Here is a 22895-nt window from a genome sequence, read left to right as displayed (position 1 = left end):
TTTTTTTTTTTTTTACCAACTACAGATTCCAAAATGCCATGCAGATCAAGATTAAAGCCCCATGTTCATTGGAAGTTTTGAGAAAAATAATAAAATAACACTGAAATCTATAAATAAAATCTAGAGCAGATAAACATTGTTGAAGCTCTTCCTCTTTCAGCACAAATCAGATTGGTTGAAATGGAAACAGGCTCTGGTAGTTGACTCTGAAACTCCTTTATTCAATTATTTAGAAAATATTGCTGTCATGTTGCTGTTGGGACTGAGTCTCCCACAAGTTTTACAGTTTGCAGAAAGTACCTCTTATTAAAACTGCCTTTCCTGCCTTCCATTTTAACATCTCTTTCACATGTGAATTCTTCCTTGTTTCTTTTGGCTCCTCTTTGAAAAATGCTTTTTCACATAGCTGTGGGGGTAGTGATGATTCTGAGTGCTTTTTGTTTGTTTGTTTTTCAAGGATACTGAGCTGAACCACATATACAGCTCTTGGATTTAAAGATTTCTTTTTTTGGTGGCTGGCCAGCAAAAGGATCCAAACCCCTGACCTTGGTGTTCTCAGCACCATATTCTCCCAAATGAGCTAACCAGCCAGCCCAAAACTATTTCTTTTCCTTTCTTTTTGGGCTGCTGGCCAATATGGGCTTTAAAATTGAAGGTGATACAGGGCCGAGCCCGTGGCGCACTCGGGAGAGGGCGGCGCTTCCCGCCGCGGGTTCGGATCCTATATAGGAATGGCCGGTGCACTCACTGGCTGAGTGCCGGTCACGAAAAAGACCAAAAAAAAAAAAAAAAAAAAAAAAAAATTTAAGGTGATACAAGTAGAACACTTAGGAATTCTTCAAAGTATGGAAACTGGCAAAAGTATACTAGGCCAAGGTCTGCTGGGAAAGGTGGGAAAATGCTTAAACAGATGCGGTCTTTGGAAAACTTTCCTCATTGTATTGTGTGGTTTGAACCTGAGGGCATATATGCTGTCAGCTTGTCTAGCAAGTCTGGGTGAGTCCTCGTGATGTTAATACTCGTTATTTTTCTCTTTTATGAACTTTATTTCAGAGTGACTCAAGTCTGGTATGTTCCCGTTATCTTCAGTATTGCCGAGCAACCAATCTCTACCTTGATTTAAGAAACATCAAGAGAAATCATGACAGGTACTTGAGGGGTTGATGTTGAAATCTAATAGAAATTCTGAAATACTTTCAGAGCAGGGACTTGTCTTGGATTTGCTCCATAATAATATGGGGGAGGAGTTGGGGAATGGGTGCAGGGTGGATGACACAGATTGGCCACAAGTTGATCACATCGGGCCACGGATACATTAGGTTCCATGTACAATTCTGCTGCTTTTGCATACATTTGAAATTTTCTATTATAAATAGTTAAATTCTAATTGAAAATTTGATTTTGGAAATTGTTAATCCACACTCAGGTACAACCTCTTGCTTGAATCATGAAAAAATTTTCTGAACTCAATTTTTTTTCTTTTTCTTTTCTTTTTTTGTTTTCAACTTAATTTTTTGTAATACACTAGATTTAAGGAAGATTTTTTCCAGAGTGGGGAAATTGGAGGACACTGTAAACTTGATATTCGTACGTTGATGTCTGAAGGTCAGCGCAAAAGTCCTCTGCAGTCTTGGTAAGATTTTTTTTTAACTCCTGTTTCTAAAATACTTGCCTTTATTTTTGGCACTTGCAGATTTTGTTGGGAACCCTCAAGTGGAAAATGTTACCTCATTTGTAGATAATTTGCCATGAGTTTCTGGGGAGTGATGGCAACAGAGTGAGTCCCTCAGTTATATCTGAATTAAATATGTGTTTATAAAATATTAGGAAGTATGATATACTACTTACTATTAGCTAATGAAAGAAAAAAAAGCAGCTGAAAAATGAATTTTTTTAACTCATAATTGCTATATATGTTTTGGGAAATGCATTTTTAAAAAAGCATACTGAAGTATACAACAGGCATACAGAGAAGTGCAGAGTTTAGATTATGAAAAAGTGAACCCACCCATGTAACTCTTACCCTGGTCAAAAATAAAACACCATCAGCACTCCAGGCCCCCTCCCAGGGCCCACTCTCATCCTTCTTTCTACAGGTAAATGCTATCTCTTTTAACACCATTGATCAGCTTTTTGAACTTAAAAATTTTTTTATTTTAAAATAATTTTAGACTCATATAAATTTTAAAATAGGACAGCGAGTTCCCATTGTACTATTACTCCAGCTTCCTCTAAAGATAATATCTCATAGAACCATAGCGCAGTGATCAAAACCAGGAAATTGACATTGGAACAGTATTATTAACTAAACACATGGGTTTCACCAAAGTGTTTACATCCACTCATTTTTTAAAAATGTATAATTCTATAAAATTTATATCACATGTCTAGGTTCATGCGTGTAACCACCACAGTCAGGATACAGAACTGTTGCATCATCGCAAGGAAACTCTTACGCTACTCCTCTATAATCACACTGGTCACTCGTATATGGTGTTGATGTTAATTTTTGAGGTCGAACATTCAGGCTTAGCAAACACTTCAGAATAACAACCTACCATATACTTGCATGGCATTTCATGATCTGCAATAGTCTGTTGTGTGACTTAATAGATTTTACAGTAGGTAGTTCCTATTTTCTAGTGGGCATTTTTGATTCCTAGTACATTTTGATATCTGATTCCACATGGTAGTTCCCTAGAATATAATTTCATTAGTTATTTATTGCCATGTAACATATTGTTCCAAAAATATACCCTAGCTTAAAATGACAAACATTTATTACCTCATACTGCTTCTGATGGTCAGGATTTGGAAGGAGCTTAGCTGGGTCTTTCATGAGGCTGTGGTCAGGCTGCTGGCCAGGGCTGTAGCCATCCTCGGGCTCCACTGGGCCTGGAGAATCTGCTAAGCTCACAAAGGCTGTTGAAGGTGTCAGTTCCTCCCTGGCTATTTACCACACAGGCCTCTTCCTAGTGCTACTCACAGGAGGGCAGCCGGCTTCCTCAGGAGCACGTGGTCTAAGAAAGAGTACATGCCCAAGACGGAAGCTGTAGTGTTTACATCACCTACTCTCACAAGTGACATACTGTTATTTCTGCTGTGTTCTCTGTTAGAAATGAGTCGCTAAGTCCAGCCCATACTCAAGAGGAGAGAATTAATTTCCACCTCCTGAGGTCATGAAGGGGGAATTAACCTCACAGGGAGAAGTATTAAAGAATTTGTAGGTGTATTTTTGAAACCCCTGTGATATTTTGGCATTGTGTTTTAAAAGTAACTATTTGGTATGTATTTTATATGAGATATGATCTCAAGGATGAAGAGTTACAGATGATCTTCATGTTAACTCTAAATATCTCTTGTTATGTGCTAGTGATTGTCTTTTATTTGGAAGAAAGTTGTGCCACATGACTTCCAAAAATGTTTTCTGAGAAACAGACTTTCCCTTCTGGGTGGCTTAGTGGTCTGCTGTCTTTCTGAGACACTAAATAATTCCTGGAATGCCATCTTTCTTAGAATCCAAAAGGTCTACCAAAAGCATTTCTCTGGTCCATTGTGTCTTTTGAGCCTCATTAGGAAATCTTTTTGAATCTTCCCACTTTACTAAGAGATTATTTAGCCAACCCAATGTATAAATTTCTTCTTTGTGTGGTAAGTTTCCAATTTAACTATCTTGCACATTAGATTGAATTTTAAAATCATTTTTGTTTCTTGTCTGACCATTAAAATTGATATCAAATTATATAAATGTCAGTAAGTTTGAGAAGTTGCACATCTCCATAGGAGTCCCTCTACACACAAGAAATAAATCTGCCTAACGAACAGATCCTAAGTTACAGTGTTGCAATAGAAAATTTGAGAGAATCACTTTGAAATTGTAAACCAATTCATAATTCCAGGTTTGCTGAGCTACAAAGCTATACGCAGCTCAACTTCAGACCAATAGAAGATGCTAAATGTGACATTGTTATTGAAAAACCAACGTATTTTATGAAATTAGATGCAGGTGAGAAGTTAATTTGGGCTGTTATTCATACATTTGTTAATGAGGCTTTATTCCTTTTTTTTTGATATATATATGTAGTAATTTTCTATGAATTTTTTGGAAGCAGTATGAAAAACTGGATTTGTTTTTTGTTTTGTTCTCTGAAGAACTAGTTTGAACTTCTCATGATTTTATGGTATTTTAGAAAAAAGCTTCACATTTATATGAAGTGACTCCATCAAAATGAAAAGATGAGAGAAGGCATATATATACCTTTTGTAACTAAATTTACCCCATCTGGTTTCTCTAATCACTTGACTGAGATTGTGTTTCATTAAAAATTTTTTAAAATTAAAAGCTATACGTGTAATGTGGGTGGGAAGGAAATGTCTATGACCTTTCTTAGCAAACTTTCTAATATTGTTTCCATGACTAAGTGAACTTAAAATTCTTCTGATGTTAACACTGCAGTATATTCCTGGAAAAACCGTATTTTCCATTTAGGCCTATGGCCTCTAACTCTCCACTTGCAAACATAGCTTTAACTTTGTGAACTCATTGCCCTGGAGAGGAGAAACATAGATCGCACTATATTATCTCTCTCATCACAAGCAATGGAGATTATTATGCTGTGTCAAAATATCAAAATTCATGAGAGGCAGGGCTTTCAGTTAAATATAGAGAGTTCTCTGTCACGGATATTTCAGAATTACTATAATTTATTGATCATAGTTTTAATGTGCTCTGGCTCCCGAAGTCATCATTCTTATGTTACAAAGTACTAGCTTCAGAAATCAAACAAGTTTAGGTTTTTAAAATCAGAGCAAGTAAAAATGCTCTTTTCAAGGTTCTGATTCAGTTTTTAAATATGCAAATTTAAAAGGGGCAAAGAAAACACTGTGTTCTGCCCATAAATGAGGTGAATGGTGTGAGCTGTTAAATTTGTGCAGCTACTTATGCAACAGAGTATGTAAATTGGAAATAATAGGCTAGGGTGCCATTTTCCCCTAATATTCATAACTCTACTTTTTCTTCTAACTTACGCTGTCATCCAGTTTTCCTTTTTGTATTAACTCTTACCTAGGGAAAATGAGTGTTCTGCAGACAAGACTCATGAGGGACACATTTCTCGAGGACAGAGCCTATGTTTTCTCCCTTGTTTATAAATCCATGGAGCACCAAGCACTACTTTATGCATGCCACATTCCTCAATAACTATTAGGAACTTGCTAAATGATACGTGGGGGAGCTAATGTGTGCTGTATGGCTAACCTGGGGAAAAGACGGATTCTAATAGAACTTTGTTTTACTTCTTAATTTGCAAATATGCTCTTTGCCAAGATTTCTTCTGGGTGAAAAAATTAGCCCTTCCAAACATTTATCTAAGATACCAGGCTGAAAATAACTGAGTATTTCTTACTCTTTTTTTTTTCTGGCATGCAAATGTTATTATTCACTGTGGGAATGGCGTCAGAATGTTACAGGTTGAGTACTGGGTCCTGCATACATAAGTCAAGAGGGTACATGTTCTGCTTCTTAATGACTGGTGCAGGACCTTACAAATAGCATCTGCAGTCCCCTCTGCTCTATCTGGCCTAGGGGAACCCAGTCTTCATTAAGGTGTCACTGTGTGCCAGGCACTGGAATGGACACTTTAATAAACATTATCTTCGGATTTCTCATGATAAAGCTGACACGTAGGTATAACTATTTCCCATTTCCAGTAGAGAAGCTACAGCTTTGGGACTTTACAAACTTATCTCAGAATGTGGTTCATGAGAGACTGAGCTGGAATTCAATTCTTCTCACTCTGGAGTTCATGCTCTTTCAAGTAGAACATGAGACATTCACCACTTTTAAACGATAGATGGTTAATATTTTCCCATGAAGAATATTATAAATAGTGATTAAATAGGGAACAAGAGACAAAAAAAGAAAACTACCAAAATGTTAATAGTTGCCATTATTGCTAGTACCTCCATAATGAACAGGTGTGTTACTTAATTGTTTTTAAAAATAAATGATAGAAGAAATAATGATTAGTCTTCATGGCCCTATATTTCTACCCTGTTTTGAGTTAAACATACCTATGTTGTTTTATTCTGGGAACTTAATGATCATTTGTTACTCGGCATATATGGGAAAATTCACTCCAGATTTCTAAATAACCAATTTTAAAGTGAAGTTTTGAATCCAATCACTCTGTAAATTGAGGACTGCCTGTTTATAGATCATTTCATGTTTGGAAAAAACTCTTGTTTTTTCCTCTATTTATTTCAACTAAAAGTCCATAAAACTGTAAATGGATGGAGTAGAATAAAAATTGTTTAGTCATGTGTTTTTTGGGTTTAATTAACATAGATTTCTTTTTTCTGACACTAGGTGTTAACATGTATCACCACTTCTGTGATTTTATCAATCTGTATATTACTCAGCACGTTAATAATTCATTCAGTACAGATGTGTACATCGTGATGTGGGACACTGTAAGTAAAAATGTGCTCTCTGCTTCAGCACTGTGTGGGACTCTGCTCTTGGGAATCAAAATTTTCTAAGACACATACATTTAAATATGCACACCTGTACATGCATACATCCATACATATGCAAATGAGTTGTAAATATGTCTATATATGTGCATTGACGTGTATGTATACATATAAGCAGATACATGTGTATGTGTTGTACCATTGTTCTTTGAGCTTTAGAATGAGTTGTTGAAGATTTCTTTGTCCCTTTGGGTAGGTGGGTAGTTTTTCCCTTTGGGTACATGTCTTTGGCTCAGTGTTCCTCTGAGACATATATATGGAGACTCACACTCACCTAGTCTCTACAAGCCACTTTGCAAGAGCTTGACTCTGTTTTGAGTTTATCCTCTTGTATTTACTGTCTGCCTTTGCTTAATATCACCTTCCCCATTACTACTTGCTTGTGTCAATTAGTGCTGTGTGTTTCAGCCCACTGTACAGGAGGTCTTAGGCATGGACATAAATCCATACTATAAATTGTACCTGTAATTTACTTATTTTTAGTGCAGTCTTTTTTCTTCTTCTTTTTCTTTACCTGTCTTTTCCCTGCTTCTTGCCATATCTGGCCCCTGCATCTGCCAAGACAACCCCAAGACGTGCCCCAGTATCCTCAACTGTCCAATGGGATAATTAGTGTACCCACCACAGTGTCATTGGAGGATGAACCATATAGTGTGCAAACAGCACAATGCCTGGCACACGGTACATGTGCTCTGATTGTTAACTCTGACAATGTCAGTGTTAAGGAGAACAAGTGGTTTGTAGAGTACACAAGAGAGTTTGCCTCAGCTGGGAAGTTGGAACACCCAGCCAGGGATCCTCTAAGGTTCAGTTAAACATTGTGACTCACAAGGCACTTATATCCCCGTCTTGGTGTGAATCTATCCAGGATGATATGTAGGCAACTGCAGCTTGCTGGCAGGGCAGCAACAGGCATTTCTTCCATGGGGAGTCCTAGCAGCTCACCCAGCACAGCTCAGGTGCAAGGAGAAAAGATCCACCTGAGGCAGGAACAGCGTTGGCCTGTGAGCCTCATGTCCCCCAGGGGCTAAAATCTCCTAGAACAACTGCATTGGCAAAGCCCCCAAGGTCCCCACAAGACATGCCCAGTTCCAAGAGTCATGTACTCAGGGAAGCCTAAACAGGGCTTTCCCAGTACAGATGCAATTTATACATCAGGAGTCTTTTTACATCAGAAGCAGTGCTGCCTAGAAATATAGCTGACATGCCATCTTCATTTCTAGAGAGAGTGGAGCTAGCCGGATAACCGAGGGTCACATTCTCATGCAGAAAGGGAGGTAGTTTTTGCTGAGCCTTTTTTCACAGGTACGAGGCTTGCGGAGGAGCTGGGTGAAAAGGTTTCCTTTATCGTTGCTCCCTAGACCTTTGGTTTGATTGGAAGTCTGATGAGAACTGGTTCTAGAATCCTTGGCATGTCAGTGCTTTCTTTTGGTTTCCTTCTTTGCATGCATTTAATTCCCCTCTCATGTTCCAATTGTGCTGTCACCACAGTGTCATTTCTTGGAAATGTTTCTGTGAGCAAAGGAAAAACAGTCCCTTTCTTTTCATCTTTCTGTATAAGTACTTCTAGAACACAATCACAGCTATCAGAAGCCCTGATAATTAACTCAGGTTTGTTTTTCTTTTTTTTTTTTTTTCCATCATACCCGATGTTATCTCATTTAATGCTCACAACCCCACCTGGACTAGGGTTTTTATGAGCTTATTTTACAGACAGCAAACTGAGGCTTGAGCAGCAGGTGAATGTTCTAAGATAACACAGTCAGCAAGAGGTGGAGCTAGGAACTGACACCAGACCTGTGCTTGGAAACCGCAGTGCTTTATCACCTTACAGTAGTCCTCTGAAGAAACTATTCAGTGGACAGAAAGTTTCCCAGACACTTTTCCAGAAGCTTCCTTGTACCCTGTTGCATGATTTCCCACATCTTTCTCAAGTGGGCAAAATTAAACTGAGCCAGCTTCTACAACCCTCTGCTCCTCTGTGCCTACTGGGTTGGAATAGGATGCATGGCCACCCTGAAGACCCCAGGTTACTCAGCTTATGGGCATGTGGTGTTAGGGCCGTCTGACCTCGGCTCTGGCATGGACAAGCAGGATGGATGTCACCACCATGGTGTTAACCTCTCTCCTTTGCTGTTCCCTGGGGATCCATCTTAACCCTGCATTCTTGGTCAAAGAGGCCTTTGCTAGTTAGTCAGGTTCTCAGGGCAGGCAACTCTGCCAGGCTGCTCCAGACGTCAGGGCCACCAAAGATTATAAGGGATAGTGCTACAGGGTTGTGTGGTTGCTTTTTCTGTTTTGTTGGTAAGGCCTCCAACTAAGCAACACTGTGATGCGCAGGGTGACTGTGATGCGAACCCCCCACAGTGGACAGTGTTGTCACAGAGTCAGTTCTAAGGCCTCGGATGAGCAGTTTGCCCAGGGGAAGAGGTAGCAGGTGGCTGTAGCTGCAGTTCAGATCTTGGTGACATTTTACAAACCATCCCCACAAGAAAGCCTTTTGGGCCTTCCCTCTCCTTGCAAAGCTCAGCCACTTTCTTTAGGCATGTGGCATCATTGGTGGGAGGGGCAAGGCCACCACCTTCCTTTCTGGGCACAGCAGGGTTACTCTCATTAAATATAGTGAATAAAGGGGGAGATTACTGCAAGCTTTCCACATTTTCTTGTGCTAAGAAGTAGGAAAGCTTTATTATTTTTTAATTATGAAAGTAATACCTGATTATAGTGAGTTCAAAAAACACAGAAGTACATAAAGTTTGAAAAATCTTTCTCTTCTCCAATTCCATTTTACCCCAAGGGTATTTGCAGTTAATGTGTCTAAGTTGCTTGCAAGACTGTTTATTTTTAATAAATGTAAATATGTCCTTATACAAAATTTATGTAAGGATTTGTATGAGGACGTGTGTGTGTGTGTGTGTGTGTATACAAAATTTGTGTAAGGATATGTTTATATCCTTATAGAAAATATACTCTCTCTCTTATACTGCTACCTTAGTATTATATCATGGACAGCTTTTCAACTCAGTACATTTAGGGTTATCCCTTTTCAGCAGTTATATGCTATTCTATTCAGTGCGTGTTTTGGAAATTCAGTGCATCAGTGCATGTATTTTTTACCCCCGCCCTAATCACATTTAGTTTTTTTCCAGTTCTTTGTTATTTACTAAAAGGCTGCAGTAAACCTTCTTTCCATATACCTATATCTTTACACATTCACTCTAGCATTTCTGTAGGGTAGAGTCCTATGTGGAATTTCTATGTCCTAGGTTATGTGCATGTTTAAACTTGTGACATACACAGGAGGAAATTTTTGTCATCTTGAAGAATATCCCAATATCCCCAAAATTTCATATTCTTCATGATGACAAAAATTTCCTCCTGTGTATACAGATATTCTTCAACATGAGAGTAGGAAGAAACCCCTCCTTCCCCCATCGCAGATAATTTGAATTTGTAGGATGTGGAAAAGAAGCTTCTAGAGGTGGTTATTATTGAATAATGCATGATTTCCCTGAGAAGGGATCAGTCAGGACTACTATATTTTATTATTAAAATTTCCTTTCAAAGGTATCTTGTTTTATCTGAAGTATTTTATCTCAATAAACTGTCTAGAATCACTTCTTTTAATTACCCTTTATTCTTGAGACAGAACAGGCACATTTTATTTTAGATGGTGTAGAGAAGGGCCTTTATTAGAAGGGCATTGGAAAAACATCGAAGGAAGGAATTTTTTTAATCACCACATATAACAGTTGAAATAACTTTGAGATAACTGTGATATGTGCACCATAAAATTTTCAAAAGCTGAAATAAGAATGCTATAAAGATACAAAGACATGAACATAATGAAAATAATATATAATCAACTGTAGACCTTGAATGTAATCCTACAATACATTTTTCTTATTTCTGTTGGCTGAATTTTTCTACCTAAGTTATACGATTTGAAAATTAATTGATCTCCCTCCTTTAGCTGAGGGAGCTCATAATTCACTTCTACTTTCAGAAAGGAAATTCATTTGGTAACTATACTGTGAAGAACCAGTTCTTGCTGAGTGGCAAATGTCATGTGGCGTTTACAAGCATGAAGTCTAGAACCACAGACTGGGTTTAATCCCAGCCCTGTAACTCACCAGCTCTACAATTTAGGCAAATGACTTACATTTGTGTTTCGTTTACCGCATCTGTAAAGGAGGGGTAATGATATTTATTCCCTAGTGCTTTAGATTTGTGGGATGTTTTAATGAGTTAATCATGTCAAGTGCTCAGGACAGTGCCTGGAACATAGGAAGTATTCAAGATGCTATTATTATTACTTTATATTGTTATTATTATAATATAATATTATTATTAACATTATCAATGTCAATGGGGAATTATCATATGTTATTCATTAGTTAATAAGGAGAACATTTCATAGAGTTACATACAGAGGTGGTTTCTGACTTGTGATGGTTCGACTTATGATTTTTGACTTTACAGTGGGTTTTTCAGGGTATTAGATGTATATTCAACCTATGATATTTTCAATTTATGATGGATTTATCAGATGTATATTCAACCTATGATATTTTCAATTTATGATGGATTTATCAGGACATATCCCATTCATAAGGCAAGGAGCGTCTGTATTTTTAATGTGAAAACTTTCAAGCCATTTTCTTGCTCTGAAGTTTCTTTCCAAAGCATATTCTGTTTGCCCTGATGGTTTTGGCTCACTGAGCACATCAGGACACGTACAAATGGCGACATGTGCATGTGTTGTGTGTATCTGTGATTTGGAAAGAAAATTCACAGGAAAAAACCATAACAACTACAGTTTCAAAGATGTGAGAATAAGAAGGGCTAGGGTGAAAACACAAAGCACAGTTAACAGGCTAAGAGTATAAATTGTGATGATGATTTCTGATGTTATTTCATCAAATTAGGCACTTGCTCAGGCCCAAGATGAAGACCCATTTTTCTTATATGGATTTTATGAGCTTGTTTAGGAGCATTCATTTTTACCACTCACAAGAGAATTCAGATATTTTGTTGCATCTTTAAAAAGCCATGTTGTGTCCTTTTATTGCCCTAACTTATTTTATTTCCACCCTCAGAGCTCTTACGGATATGGTGACCTATTCTCTGACACATGGAAAGCATTTACTGATTATGACATTATTCATCTGAAAACTTATGATTCCAAAAGGGTACTGGAAACTTTACTAAAACGTCTGTAAATAACTGTCATGTGCAATCATAAAATATTTAATAAGAATTTCTGTTAGCTATTACCATTGATTTCTGATTTAGTTTCTTTTGTTGTAACTAGAATCCTCATTGTTATTAACCATGTAGCTTTTAAACACTTTTTTCTATAACTTTTCTAAAAAATATGAACTTTATTTTCTTTGAATGAAATAGTTTGATACTCAAACAAATTTAATGCAAAATGGAGATAAATTAAACTTTATTTTCCAAAATTATAAGTGCTATTTTGGTGTGAATGGTGCAAACTATCTCTTATCTTTTAAAATATCTTCATTCTTAGGTATGTTTTAAAGAAGCTATTTTTTCATTACTCCCCCGCATGAGATATGGGCTGTTCTATAATACCCCTCTGGTAAGCATGTTTTCTACTGTTAACATTCATATTTATAGACTTTACTCTTGATAGATGTTAAGTAACATTTATAGATAACTTGAGAGCATCTTAAATTGCAATGCAGAAGTTTTCATTATAATATGAACTTGTGTTTTTATTTTAGATATCTGGCTGTCAAAATACTGGATTATTCAGGGCATTTTCCCAGCATGTACTACACAGACTAAACATCACCCAAGAGGGACCCAAGGTAAGTAATAGACATATTATGGGTTCTGAAGTGGGCTGGATTTTTAACCCTAATAGAAATCAATACCACCTTTGCAGAAAAGAAGTAATTAGAAGACCGTGTTTTCTTTGTTAATGTTTTCTGACCTGGAGTCATATGAAATCAGGTGTCAACAATCTATGAAAGATAAACTTTGCAGGAGTGTGCTTTTTTCTCCTTTTTCTTAACTCTTTCTTTGTCTATTTCTCCCTACCTCTCCCAATATCCCATCTAGCCCACACAATCCCTGCCAAAAAGTCCACCCAAGCAACCAACCAAACAGCAGTATAATGAACTGGCTTCATCTTTTGTGGCTAAAGTGGAAACATTTTTATTCCCTGAGAGAACAGTGAAGGAATCAGGCTAAAAAATAATAGTTCTGTAAATGCATCCTTTCTGAGTTTCATCTCTTTGTGAAAATCACATTTTAGGTTCAGACGTTCGTTCATCTGTCCAAGCATAGACAGTATTGTTTTGCCTTTTTATTTTGATTACAGGATGGAAAAATCCGAGTCACCATTCTAGCACGGAGCACAGAATACCGGAAAATACTAAACCAAAATGAGGTTGGTTTTTGGTATGCATTGAATATCATCATATTGAATTTACCTTCTTATGACTAATGTAATTTATTTTTTCACATTGCATTAAGAGCATTGATTTGAAACTATTAGTTTTTAGAAAAGTTTAATAGCCAATGCCCAGTTCATTTATTGGATTTGAATTTCTAGTGGAAGTCACCAAGCCCAAAGTAGCTTTGCCTTATTGTAAACATTCATCTATACCAAATCAGAGTGGAAACAGAGACAAAGAAAGCCTGAGTCCTGCCTTTACTGTAGTAGACTATTCTACTGCAATAGATTGCTAAACATTTGCCCTCTACACAAACTAGCAGCAAGCATGCAAGAACATCTCTGGGAGGTGGTTGATGGTGTGTGGCAATCCTGTGGCATCTGATAGCAGATTAAGTTGCGGGTCTCCATCCTCTTTCACAACTGTGTGCCCTAGAAATGGTTCACATCTTAGACCTACCAACTCATAAATTATATTTAACCTCAATGAGGTCACCATGCAAGGCCCCTACCTACAGTATCATGGCCTGAAGATATCCTTGCAGTAGTAATATTTATTCCACAAAAGTGTATTGAGCACCTGCTATGTGCCAGGCCATGGCCTAGGCCCTAGAGATAGAATAAGGACAGGCAAGGTCCCTGCCCTGATGGAGCTTGCACTCTAGAGAGGAGAGACAGACAAGAAATAAGTAAGGAAGTCAATAAGTAGGTGATTTCAGATAGGGATAAGTGCTATGAAGGAAATAAATCAGGTGATGGGATAGGGGCTGGGGATGTGGATGGAAGAGGGAAGGCAGTAAGGCAGGGTGTCTGAAGGTGCTGCTTGGACTGACACATAATTAGAGAAGAATCCAGCCAGGGAAAGAGCCTCCATACAGAGGTAAATGTCCTCTTGTGGACTGAGCTTTATGTGTTATGGTAATGGAGAGAACACCAGTATGGCTGTAGCATCGCAAGAGAGGTGGGATGATGTCAGAAGACCTCAGAGAAGTCGGGCATGGTGTGGGGAGGTCACAGATCATGTCAACCTCCTAGACTTTGGTGAGGAGATGGATTTTATTCCAGTATGAGGAGAAGCCACTGTGAAGTTTTAAGCAGGGTATGGTAGGCAGAATAATGTCCCCTCCTCCCCTCAAAGGATGTCCATATACTAATCCCTGGAATCTGTGAACAGGTTAGGTTACATGGCAAAGGGAAATTAATTACAGATGGAATTAAGGTCGCTAATAGGCTGGCCTTAAAATAGGGAGATTACCCTGGATTATCCACGCGGGCTCAATGTAATCACAAATGGGCCTTGAAGTCCATCCACCAGACCTTTGCTTCTGCCTGCAGAGCTCTTTTCTTAGCTGGATTCTTCTCACTGATCAGGTCTCAGTTCATCATTTCCTTAAAAGTGAGAGAGGGAGGCAGGAAAGAGAGTCAAAGAAGGAGCTGTGATGAAGGGAACAGGGCCAGAGAGATGCACTGTTGCTGACTTTGAGATGGAGAAAGGGGCCTTGAACCACAGAAGGCAGGTGGCTTCTGGGAGTCGGAGACGGCAAGGGAGCAGGTTCTCCCCCAGAGCCTGCAGGAGGAACACAACCCTGCCAACACCTTGCTGGGAGCCCCATGAGACCTGTGTGGGACTTCGATCCTACAGAACTCTAAGAGGATAAACTGTATTGTTTTAAGCTGCTGCGTTGGTGGTAACTTTTTACAGCAGCAAATAGAAAATGAATACATGGAGAGAGACGTGAACTGACTTATTATTTATATTTAAATCACTGTGGCTACAAGAAAAGGAGCAGGGAGATTGATGAGAGCTGTTACTGTGGCCCAGGGGTGAGAGTTTGGATAAAGTTGATGACAGTAGAGATGACAAAATAAATGGATTCAAAATATATTGTGGAGATAGGACCTATGATACTTACTTTTGGAATGTACAGTATCACATTAGGTAGGGCCAGGAAAGGGATCAAGTATCAAGTGTAACACCTAGGTTTTTAAGCTTGAGCAGTTAAGTGGAATTAAAATGGAAAAAACTTAATAAGAGGGAAGGGTTTTAATGGGTAGAATATTTTATGCAGATTAATTTGAATGTCTAAGAGGCTGATCAAAATTATGTAGTTAGCATCTCTTCCCAAGACCCATATGGGTTATGGAGGACATGAACATATGGTGTAATGAGGCACTGATTGTAAGCTATGTGTGTGGAAGAAATGAGCAGTGTGTGTGTTTTTAAAGATCTAGAAATAGAAATGTATTAAATAGTGCAATGTTGGGGTAGATAGATGGGAAGCCTCAATAGCTGAAAGGTCAATAGTATATTTTGGTGTAGGTAGCACACACTGAGTGCCAGTTATGTGCCAAGCATAGCGCTGTGTGCCGCCATGCATTTTTTGCCCCAAGTCTCCCAGCAAACCCAGGAGGTAAGTATTAACCATCCTCTGTTCTAGACAAGGGATCTGAGGTTTACAGGTTCAAAAACAGCCTGTGGTCACCCAGTTAGGAGTAAAGAAATAGGGGTGTGAGCCAAGGTAGTCTGGGTGTGAGACTTTTCTTACCCAGAGTGTGCTATTGCTCTTAACAGCAATCACAGGAGACTGATCCTACCTCTGTCCCCAGATCATCAGGCTGGGGCAGCCACTGGAAAGAAATCCAGTAGAAAGGCATAGTACCAGTATGTGCTCCGGAGCTGCCATGAGTTTTCAGATACAGTCATATACAGATCTTCCAAATGATGTTGGCCAAAGATGGGATTTGGTAATTCAGTTCCCAACTCCAAGCCAATGAGCACCCAACTTGGCTGCTTTTCCCCTAAAGATTGGACATCCCTTGAAAAGGCAGCTACTGGGCAGGGAAGAAAGTGCTTTTAACTATACCTTGGTTAGTGAATAGATAATAAAACCCAGATGCCCTAATTAAATGATGGTTTGTGGAATCCTGCCCAACTTCAGGGTTTGAACAGTCATGTTGAAAGAGATATGGCCACCTTTTTGGAGTGACTAGATATCATGTAAAACAGTGCACATGCCATGAGAGCACTATGAGAGCACACAATCCCTTTTATGTAGGCACATCTCTTTAAAAGACCAAGGCTCATGCCATCTGATTAATTCTTTCCTGGAAGAGGAAATTCTAATCTTCTATCCTCACACTTTCAACTCTTTGATATAAGCAGTGTATATATGGGAGTCCAGGAGCTGTCTAGAGAGAGACAGTTCTATTTTCTGGCTCTGTGTGTGGTCACTGCCTGTTGCTTTCTGTAAGCAGGAAAGTAGGATACACTGGTTAAGAAAACAGGTTTTGGGGGTCAGAAGACCTAGATTTAATTTTGGCTCTACATTTGCAAGCTGGGAGATCCTGGGAAAGTTATTTAACTTCTCTAAGCCTCTGTTGTCTCATTTATAAAGCAGGCATAATAATAATGCTTACTTGGTATGATTTTTATGAGGATTAAGTGAAGTAAACCTAAAACACTTAGAAATGCCAGCACAATTTAAGTGCACAATGAATGATGTTTGTTATCGTTGCTGTTGTTGTTGCAGTCCAGTGTGTGCTATAAGGCCACATGGTACAAGTGCAGACATTTCTGAATGGGTGATCCATGGTGTTGGGTTCAGATGGCCTGATTGTGAAGGACACAGAGAACCATGACTCTGTTTTTGATAATAGATTAATCATGCTTTGTTACTTTCTGTTTGCAAGGAGAATAATAGTTTCTCTACATAGAAATATTGAAAATGTTTTTCTGCCAAGACTTTAGTATTGGGGAGGATGGGGTCCAAAGCACTAGTGGTTTGTCTGAAAAGAAATAATGGATGGGAAGAAAACTCTTCACATAATGTCTGGAGCTTAGTAAGTGCCCAACAAATATGTGTTGAAAGTTGAAGGAAAAAACTAGCAAATGGTAATAATAACAGTAAAACTTAGTGTGCTTCTGTGCTGAGACTTTGCTCCCATGACTTTTCTCCTTTCAGCCTCCTAACAATCCAGTGTGTTGGAATTTTAGGGAGGCAGAGTAATGTGTTCAAGGGGTGGAGGCTGGATTTGAACCAAATTAAGACTCAAAACAGTAGACCTAAAGGATATTTAATATCTGAAAAATCTTATATGCAAAAAAATCAGAAATTTTAGGACTCAAAAGAAAATAAAACAGCAGAGAAGGAAGGAAAAGAAATTCTAAATATTTCTGTTTTTTCCCCCAGCTCGTAAATGCACTGAAAACAGTATCTACATTTGAAGTCCAGATTGTCGATTACAAGTATAAGTAAGTAACAGCCACTCTCAGGCAGACGCTTGGACCATCTTTTGCTTGGATGAGTTAATGGGGAATTTTCTCAATGGGAGCTCTTGGCTCTTGTAGACCCAGAAGGGACAGGTGGACACCATCAGTTAATCTAATGGGCAGGTGAGTGCCCCGGGTATGGGGGGCAGTTGCTCTTCAGCATTCTGGGGCCCGATGTTGTGACAGCATCTCATTTTTCAATGAGAAAGTGAGAGAAGTGATGAATCCAGAATTTCATTTGAAATATTTGAATTCTTAAAAGTTGGCAACTAGTACTAAATTTTAAAAAATGTTATACGTCTAATTTGTCTTGCTGGCTGCCAAGTTTCCACTTCTGACCTGAAATGATTTCTATGGGAATAATTTGAGTGTCATAGAATAATATAAGATTTTTAAAAATCTTATAAAATTTTGTTTTTTTTTAAAATTCTGAAACAAGTAAAAGGCCTAGAAAGAGAGAACATGCCTATTGCTTACTGTCTAGGTAATTCCTGTTCACTTAAGAACAATAATTCTGTAAAAGTAGTGCATGTTCCGGGTTGAAAAAGTCAAGCAGTATAGAAAAGATCAAAAGGAAAAGTGAAAACTTCTGTCTTTGCCCCTTGCCCACCCACAATCACAGAGCTGTTTTCCAAATTTAACACTATGAACGGTTTCTTTCTATGTTTAAAAAAAAAAAAAAAAGTATACGTATCCCAGTGTGTGTGTATCTGATATAGATACACTATTGCAGAGAAGTAAGTGTGAGAGATTTGAACCTCATTCCGGATACATTAGTTCATTTGTACAATGAATCCTTCTTGGGGACTTACTGTGAGCTGGTCGCCAGGCTTAGCAGTAGGAATCCAGCTATGGAGGATGGGGTGGCTCTTGTCTTGAGGACCTCAGACACTTGAATGCAGATAAAGAGCAGTCATAAGAACAGCTACCAACTATTGAGACTTACTATTATGTTTCCCTTGCTTTATCTTGTCTGACACTGTCAACAATCCTCTGGGGATGGCAAAGCTATTTCTGTTTTACGAATTGTACTGTGCTGTGGTGACTACCCCTACTGCCACCTGAAGAATGTGTGAGCCAACGTGGGGCCCCAGCATAAGCCTGAAAGCACTGGGGAGGGCACCTCTGAGGCTGAATCATTGACTGGCTTTTAAGGATATGCAGGAGTTTCCCAGCTGGAGCAAGAATGACAGTAAATTCATATGTTGCCAGTCTGAGGGAAATGTTAGTAACATGTTAGCATGGGGATTTGTGAGTGCTGATACACAGGCGGTTCTCACACCTAGTAACTTCAGGGTGATATTCACCTGGTCGAATGGCCATCCTTCCATCATCTTCAGTCCACATTCCTGGAGAAACTGAGGCACGTGTTCCTGGAGTGAGACACATACACAGAGTGCTTGTCTTCCCTTTCCTATGAGGGGTTTTGTTGTTATCTGATGTAAAAAAGAATTCACCTTTTATTCTCAGATCCAAAATAATCTTGATCATTTATTTTTCTTTACTTTGGGTAAAGTAGGACTGGAAGATCTCATTCCGCTATGTGTATTCAGAGTGTCACCCTTACTCCAGCATTTCTTCCTAGCCTTACTTCAATGAACTTTTTGGGGGACAGATTTTTGACTGAGTTCGCACATCGGTCAGTGTCTTGGATTTAAAGAACATTTTAACAGTCCTAATGTGCATAAAATTTTGGATCAGTCTGTTGCAAAGACAGGAAAAGACCTTGGTAGTGTCTGCGATCATTTTAGGTGTAGCCAGATGGCACTGAATAACTCAAACCGCACAAGGAGAAATTTATTTTCTTTTAAAAGAAATCCTTTTATTAGTTTAAGGAAGTAGGGTTTAGTTTGGTGCTAGTATGTCATAACATTTCTCTAACACTTGCTAATTTCTCTTTTTCATGGAGAGTGCAGGCCTCAGGCTCAGAGCTTTGTCTTGCAGTGATATCTACCTAGATTTGAATGATAACTTTTTAGTTTGATTATATCTATTTTTAAAGTTTTGTTGATGCCATGTGTTACTGGTTTTCCACTTAAGACAGCTATTAAAGTTTGCTTTAAAAATAAATGTACTTAAATCTAAAAAGATTAGGTGAGCTTACTTAGGAAATTGTTAACTTATTAAGAAATTAAGTTAATAATTATTAGAGTGAACTTGAAATTGCAAAAAGAAGTGTAAAAGTGGAATGTAATTTAAATCAGGAAATACACTTGTATAAATATTGTTACCATGAATCATGAGCTAACTCAATACTTCTCTCTTCTCTCCATCTCTCTGGTGTTATTCTATATGTTCACAGAGAACTTGGGTTTTTAGATCAACTAAGGATCACACACAACACTGACATATTTATTGGAATGCATGGAGCTGGTCTTACTCATTTACTTTTCCTTCCAGACTGGGCTGCTGTATTTGAACTGTAAGTGCTTGGGGGCAATTTTACAGTGAGACCGCTAACAATGCTTTTTATGCCTGCTGAGACTTTTCATTCTGAGCATCAAAAGGCTTAATATTTAATTGTTACAGAGAAATTACATCATATAGGCATCTGGAAAGAAGAAAAAAGACCTAAAGCTAAAAATGTAGTCTTCAGACTGCCATCGCACTTAGTAAGCAAAGACTCCCTCCACCCCCAGCACAATACGGAAGCCGTGAATCTGTGGTTTCCTTACTTTGGGTTCATTCCTGCGTGCCTCTCAAACTGTGAGAGTCACCCCGCAATCAGTATAATTATTGTGTTAAAAGGGAACCTGTAACTCTCATGCACAACAGAGCTCCCAATCACAAGCCTTTAAACTGTGAGCATCTCCCTGCAATCAGTATGATTACTGTGTTGAAAGACAACGTGTGGCCAGCTGCCAAAAAACCCCACAAACAACAAAAGAGAACGTGCATGTCTCGTGCACAACACAGCTCCAAAACACAAGCCAGCCATTTCATCTCATGCTAGCTGACTCTATACACAGGGAATCTGAGGCCCTCTGTTGTAAATGATTTGCTCAGGGCTCTCCTAACTTGGTGGTTAGTTATAGAGATGTGGCTTTCCCTACTTTAAGAATTTTACTCCTGACACCATGCCCCATCTTTTTTTGGGGGGGGGCCAGCTGGCCAGTATGGGGAACCAAACCAGTGACCTTCATGTCTTGGTGTTACCAGCACCATGCTCTGCCAAATGAGCTAACTGGCCAGTGCCCATGCCCCATCTTTAGTTCTTGAAACACTAATATAATTACTCTTACCTCATTCCCCCTTTTGTGTCTAAATATCTGGATTTTATGGCTTCATTTAAAAAAATGACTTGACTCAGTATTTAAATAGGAGACTATTTAGGAAGAAACTTGTCATGAACTTCCAATGCCCTGCAAGACATTTAAAAAATATGTATGTTAGAGAAATAGCTGGGTAATTGTGAATTCTATCTCAATTCATTTCTCACAGAGAGAGAGAGGGAAGGATGGGAAAAAGGGAGAGGAAGGGAGAAGAGAAATGGCACGGAGAAAGCTCAGGCCTTGGAGTTCAATAGACCTGGGTTCAATGTTTGGTTCTTTACTAACTAGCTACACGACCTTGGCAGTGTTACTTACCCTCAGTCCACCATATGTGTAAAAACAGGGGTGTGAGGAGATGTTATCCAGTTCATAGGCAGTAGTCCCTATTGAATAAGATCAGTATCCTCCATTTCTTGATCCTCTTCTGGTTTTTAAAAGGTAAGGTCATTTATTTCTGAGAATATTTTTAAAATGGTTTTTCTCAAACTTGTTTACTGTTTATAAAACCTTTTGCAAGAACAAATTTGGGAGGTGTTTTTTTTCCCCCACAGAGTTGATTGGCCCAAAAGCCAGGACAAAAGTCTCATGCTATGACACTGTGTGTCCTTAGGTACAACTGTGAAGATGAACGCTGTTACCTGGACTTGGCCAGGCTCAGAGGTGTCCACTACATCACCTGGCGAAGGCAGAACAAAGTCTTTCCTCAAGATAAGGTAAAGCTCAATCACAAACCCACCTTGTTTCATTTTTATTTGATTTAAAGTGTCTAGTTATTGATATGAAAATGATCACTGAACTTTAAAAATAAACTGTTCTTTTTTGGAATAGTGAGTTGTTGTATGTTATATTTACAAATTGGAGAAAAAGAGAAGTTAATCATTCCATATCTTTAATGTTGTTAAGGCAGCTTTGTGAACTTTGGTCCTCAAAAGCTCTATTAGGTTATATATAGCAGGGATCAGCACATTACAGCCCGGTGGGGCAAATCTGACCCATCACTTGTTTTTGTAAATAAAGTTTTATTGGGAACAGTCACATTTATCTGTTTGTGTGTTGTCTGTGGCTGCTTGTGTCCTTCAGTGGCAGAGTTGAGTAACTATAATCAAGACCATATGGTTGGCAGAGCTGAAAATTTTTATTATCTGGTCTCTTACAGAGAAAGTTTGCTAACTTCTGATGTAGGGTATAAATTAAAATAGTTGCCTTAGCAAAAGTAAAATACTTTTCTTCTTATAGAGAAAACCTTGCCTTCAATGACTTACAGATTTGTGTTTTGGTTTGTTTTTACAGGGCCACCACCCAACTCTGGGGGAGCATCCGAAGTTTACCAATTACTCTTTCGATGTGGAAGAATTTATGTACCTTGTCCTTCAGGCTGCAGACCACATCTTGCAACACCCGAAGTGGCCATTTAAGAAGATGCGTGATGAGCTATAAATGTGTTGAGTCTGTTTGCAATAAGAGTGTTCAAACACTCCAACACCCAGACTCACAATTAAATCATAAAACAACCTACTATTTTCTAGCCTCAAATTACCTTTTTTATACATTTAGGATATCATTATGTGTTTTATAGTCTTTAATTGTTTCATGTGATTTTTTGTGTCATTGCTATTTATCAATAGTGATACTATTTTTGCACTGAAAACTTTACTTTTTATAGTTCAAAGATTGGGCACTTGAGCTCACTTCATACGAAAACCAAAGTTTTCAACTTTCTCAGCTTTGGAATTTGTAAATGTTTTTGTAGAATATCATGTGATTGTAATTCCGGAGTGTTCCAACTTCTTTATCATGTATTTGGGTAAATTCACAACTGCTTGTTTATTTGCCATAATATGCTTATAACACTGTTTGTGGTAGGACAGGAACACACACACAGAACATACACACATACAAGCAGTTGTGATTCTCAGTGCCAAACTGTACAACCATGTTACACATCAGTGTTTAGTCAGCTCCAGGTTATATGCATGAAGAACCTGCATAAATCATGCTTCTATATTAATTTATATTCCCACACCAGGGCACTTAAAAAAGTTCAAGGAAGGATTTGTATTATCTTTTAATTCTATTTTCCTATGAGTTTTTTGAAGTACCCTCGTATTTCATGTTCAAATAACATTTTCCCAAAATGTAACAACTACATGTGGTAAGAACAAATTTGAACATTCTGTAGGACTGTTTTACATACCTTCTAGCTGGTTTCCACTGATTCCTTCTTAGCTGTGGAGAGCATTAAATTGAATTTATATGTAAAATAGTGGTTTGCATTATGCAAGTATTTGTAACTGCATATACCTACCTGTGTGTATGCACCTACCTCTATTAGCATGAAAATATTCCAGTCTTTAATTTTACAAACTTCAAATTAAACACGTAAAGAGAATTT

At 38.3% G+C, this 22895-nt stretch overlaps 1 protein-coding gene across 5 annotated transcripts in view; it reads left to right on the top strand.

Moving 5' to 3' along the window:
* The window catches only part of EOGT (EGF domain specific O-linked N-acetylglucosamine transferase), a 29472-nt gene extending 7396 nt beyond the window's left edge, over positions 1–22076 (top strand). For 3 of the 5 annotated variants that reach the window (XM_063114220.1, XM_063114218.1, XM_063114219.1), the window contains exons 7-19: positions 1054–1148; positions 1529–1633; positions 3900–4006; positions 6368–6471; positions 11634–11726; positions 12068–12139; positions 12285–12371; positions 12887–12955; positions 17152–17213; positions 17310–17354; positions 19534–19653; positions 21114–21216; positions 21794–22076. In XM_063114220.1, coding sequence (XP_062970290.1) covers positions 1054–1148; positions 1529–1633; positions 3900–4006; positions 6368–6471; positions 11634–11726; positions 12068–12139; positions 12285–12371; positions 12887–12955; positions 17152–17213; positions 17310–17354; positions 19534–19653; positions 21114–21216; positions 21794–21940 — 1209 coding nt within the window. In that variant the 3' untranslated portion in view covers positions 21941–22076. The remainder of the gene's footprint in view (positions 1–1053; positions 1149–1528; positions 1634–3899; positions 4007–6367; positions 6472–11633; positions 11727–12067; positions 12140–12284; positions 12372–12886; positions 12956–17151; positions 17214–17309; positions 17355–19533; positions 19654–21113; positions 21217–21793) is intronic. The other 2 variants (XM_063114221.1, XM_063114222.1) reach the window with 2 other exon arrangements.
* The last annotated feature ends 819 nt before the right edge of the window (positions 22077–22895 follow it).

Source organism: Cynocephalus volans, chromosome 11 (genome assembly GCF_027409185.1).
Source record: "Cynocephalus volans isolate mCynVol1 chromosome 11, mCynVol1.pri, whole genome shotgun sequence".
Classification (NCBI taxonomy): Eukaryota; Metazoa; Chordata; class Mammalia; order Dermoptera; family Cynocephalidae; genus Cynocephalus; species Cynocephalus volans.
Note: the sequence above shows the minus strand (reverse complement) of the source record. Positions and strands in the feature narration are given on the sequence as shown.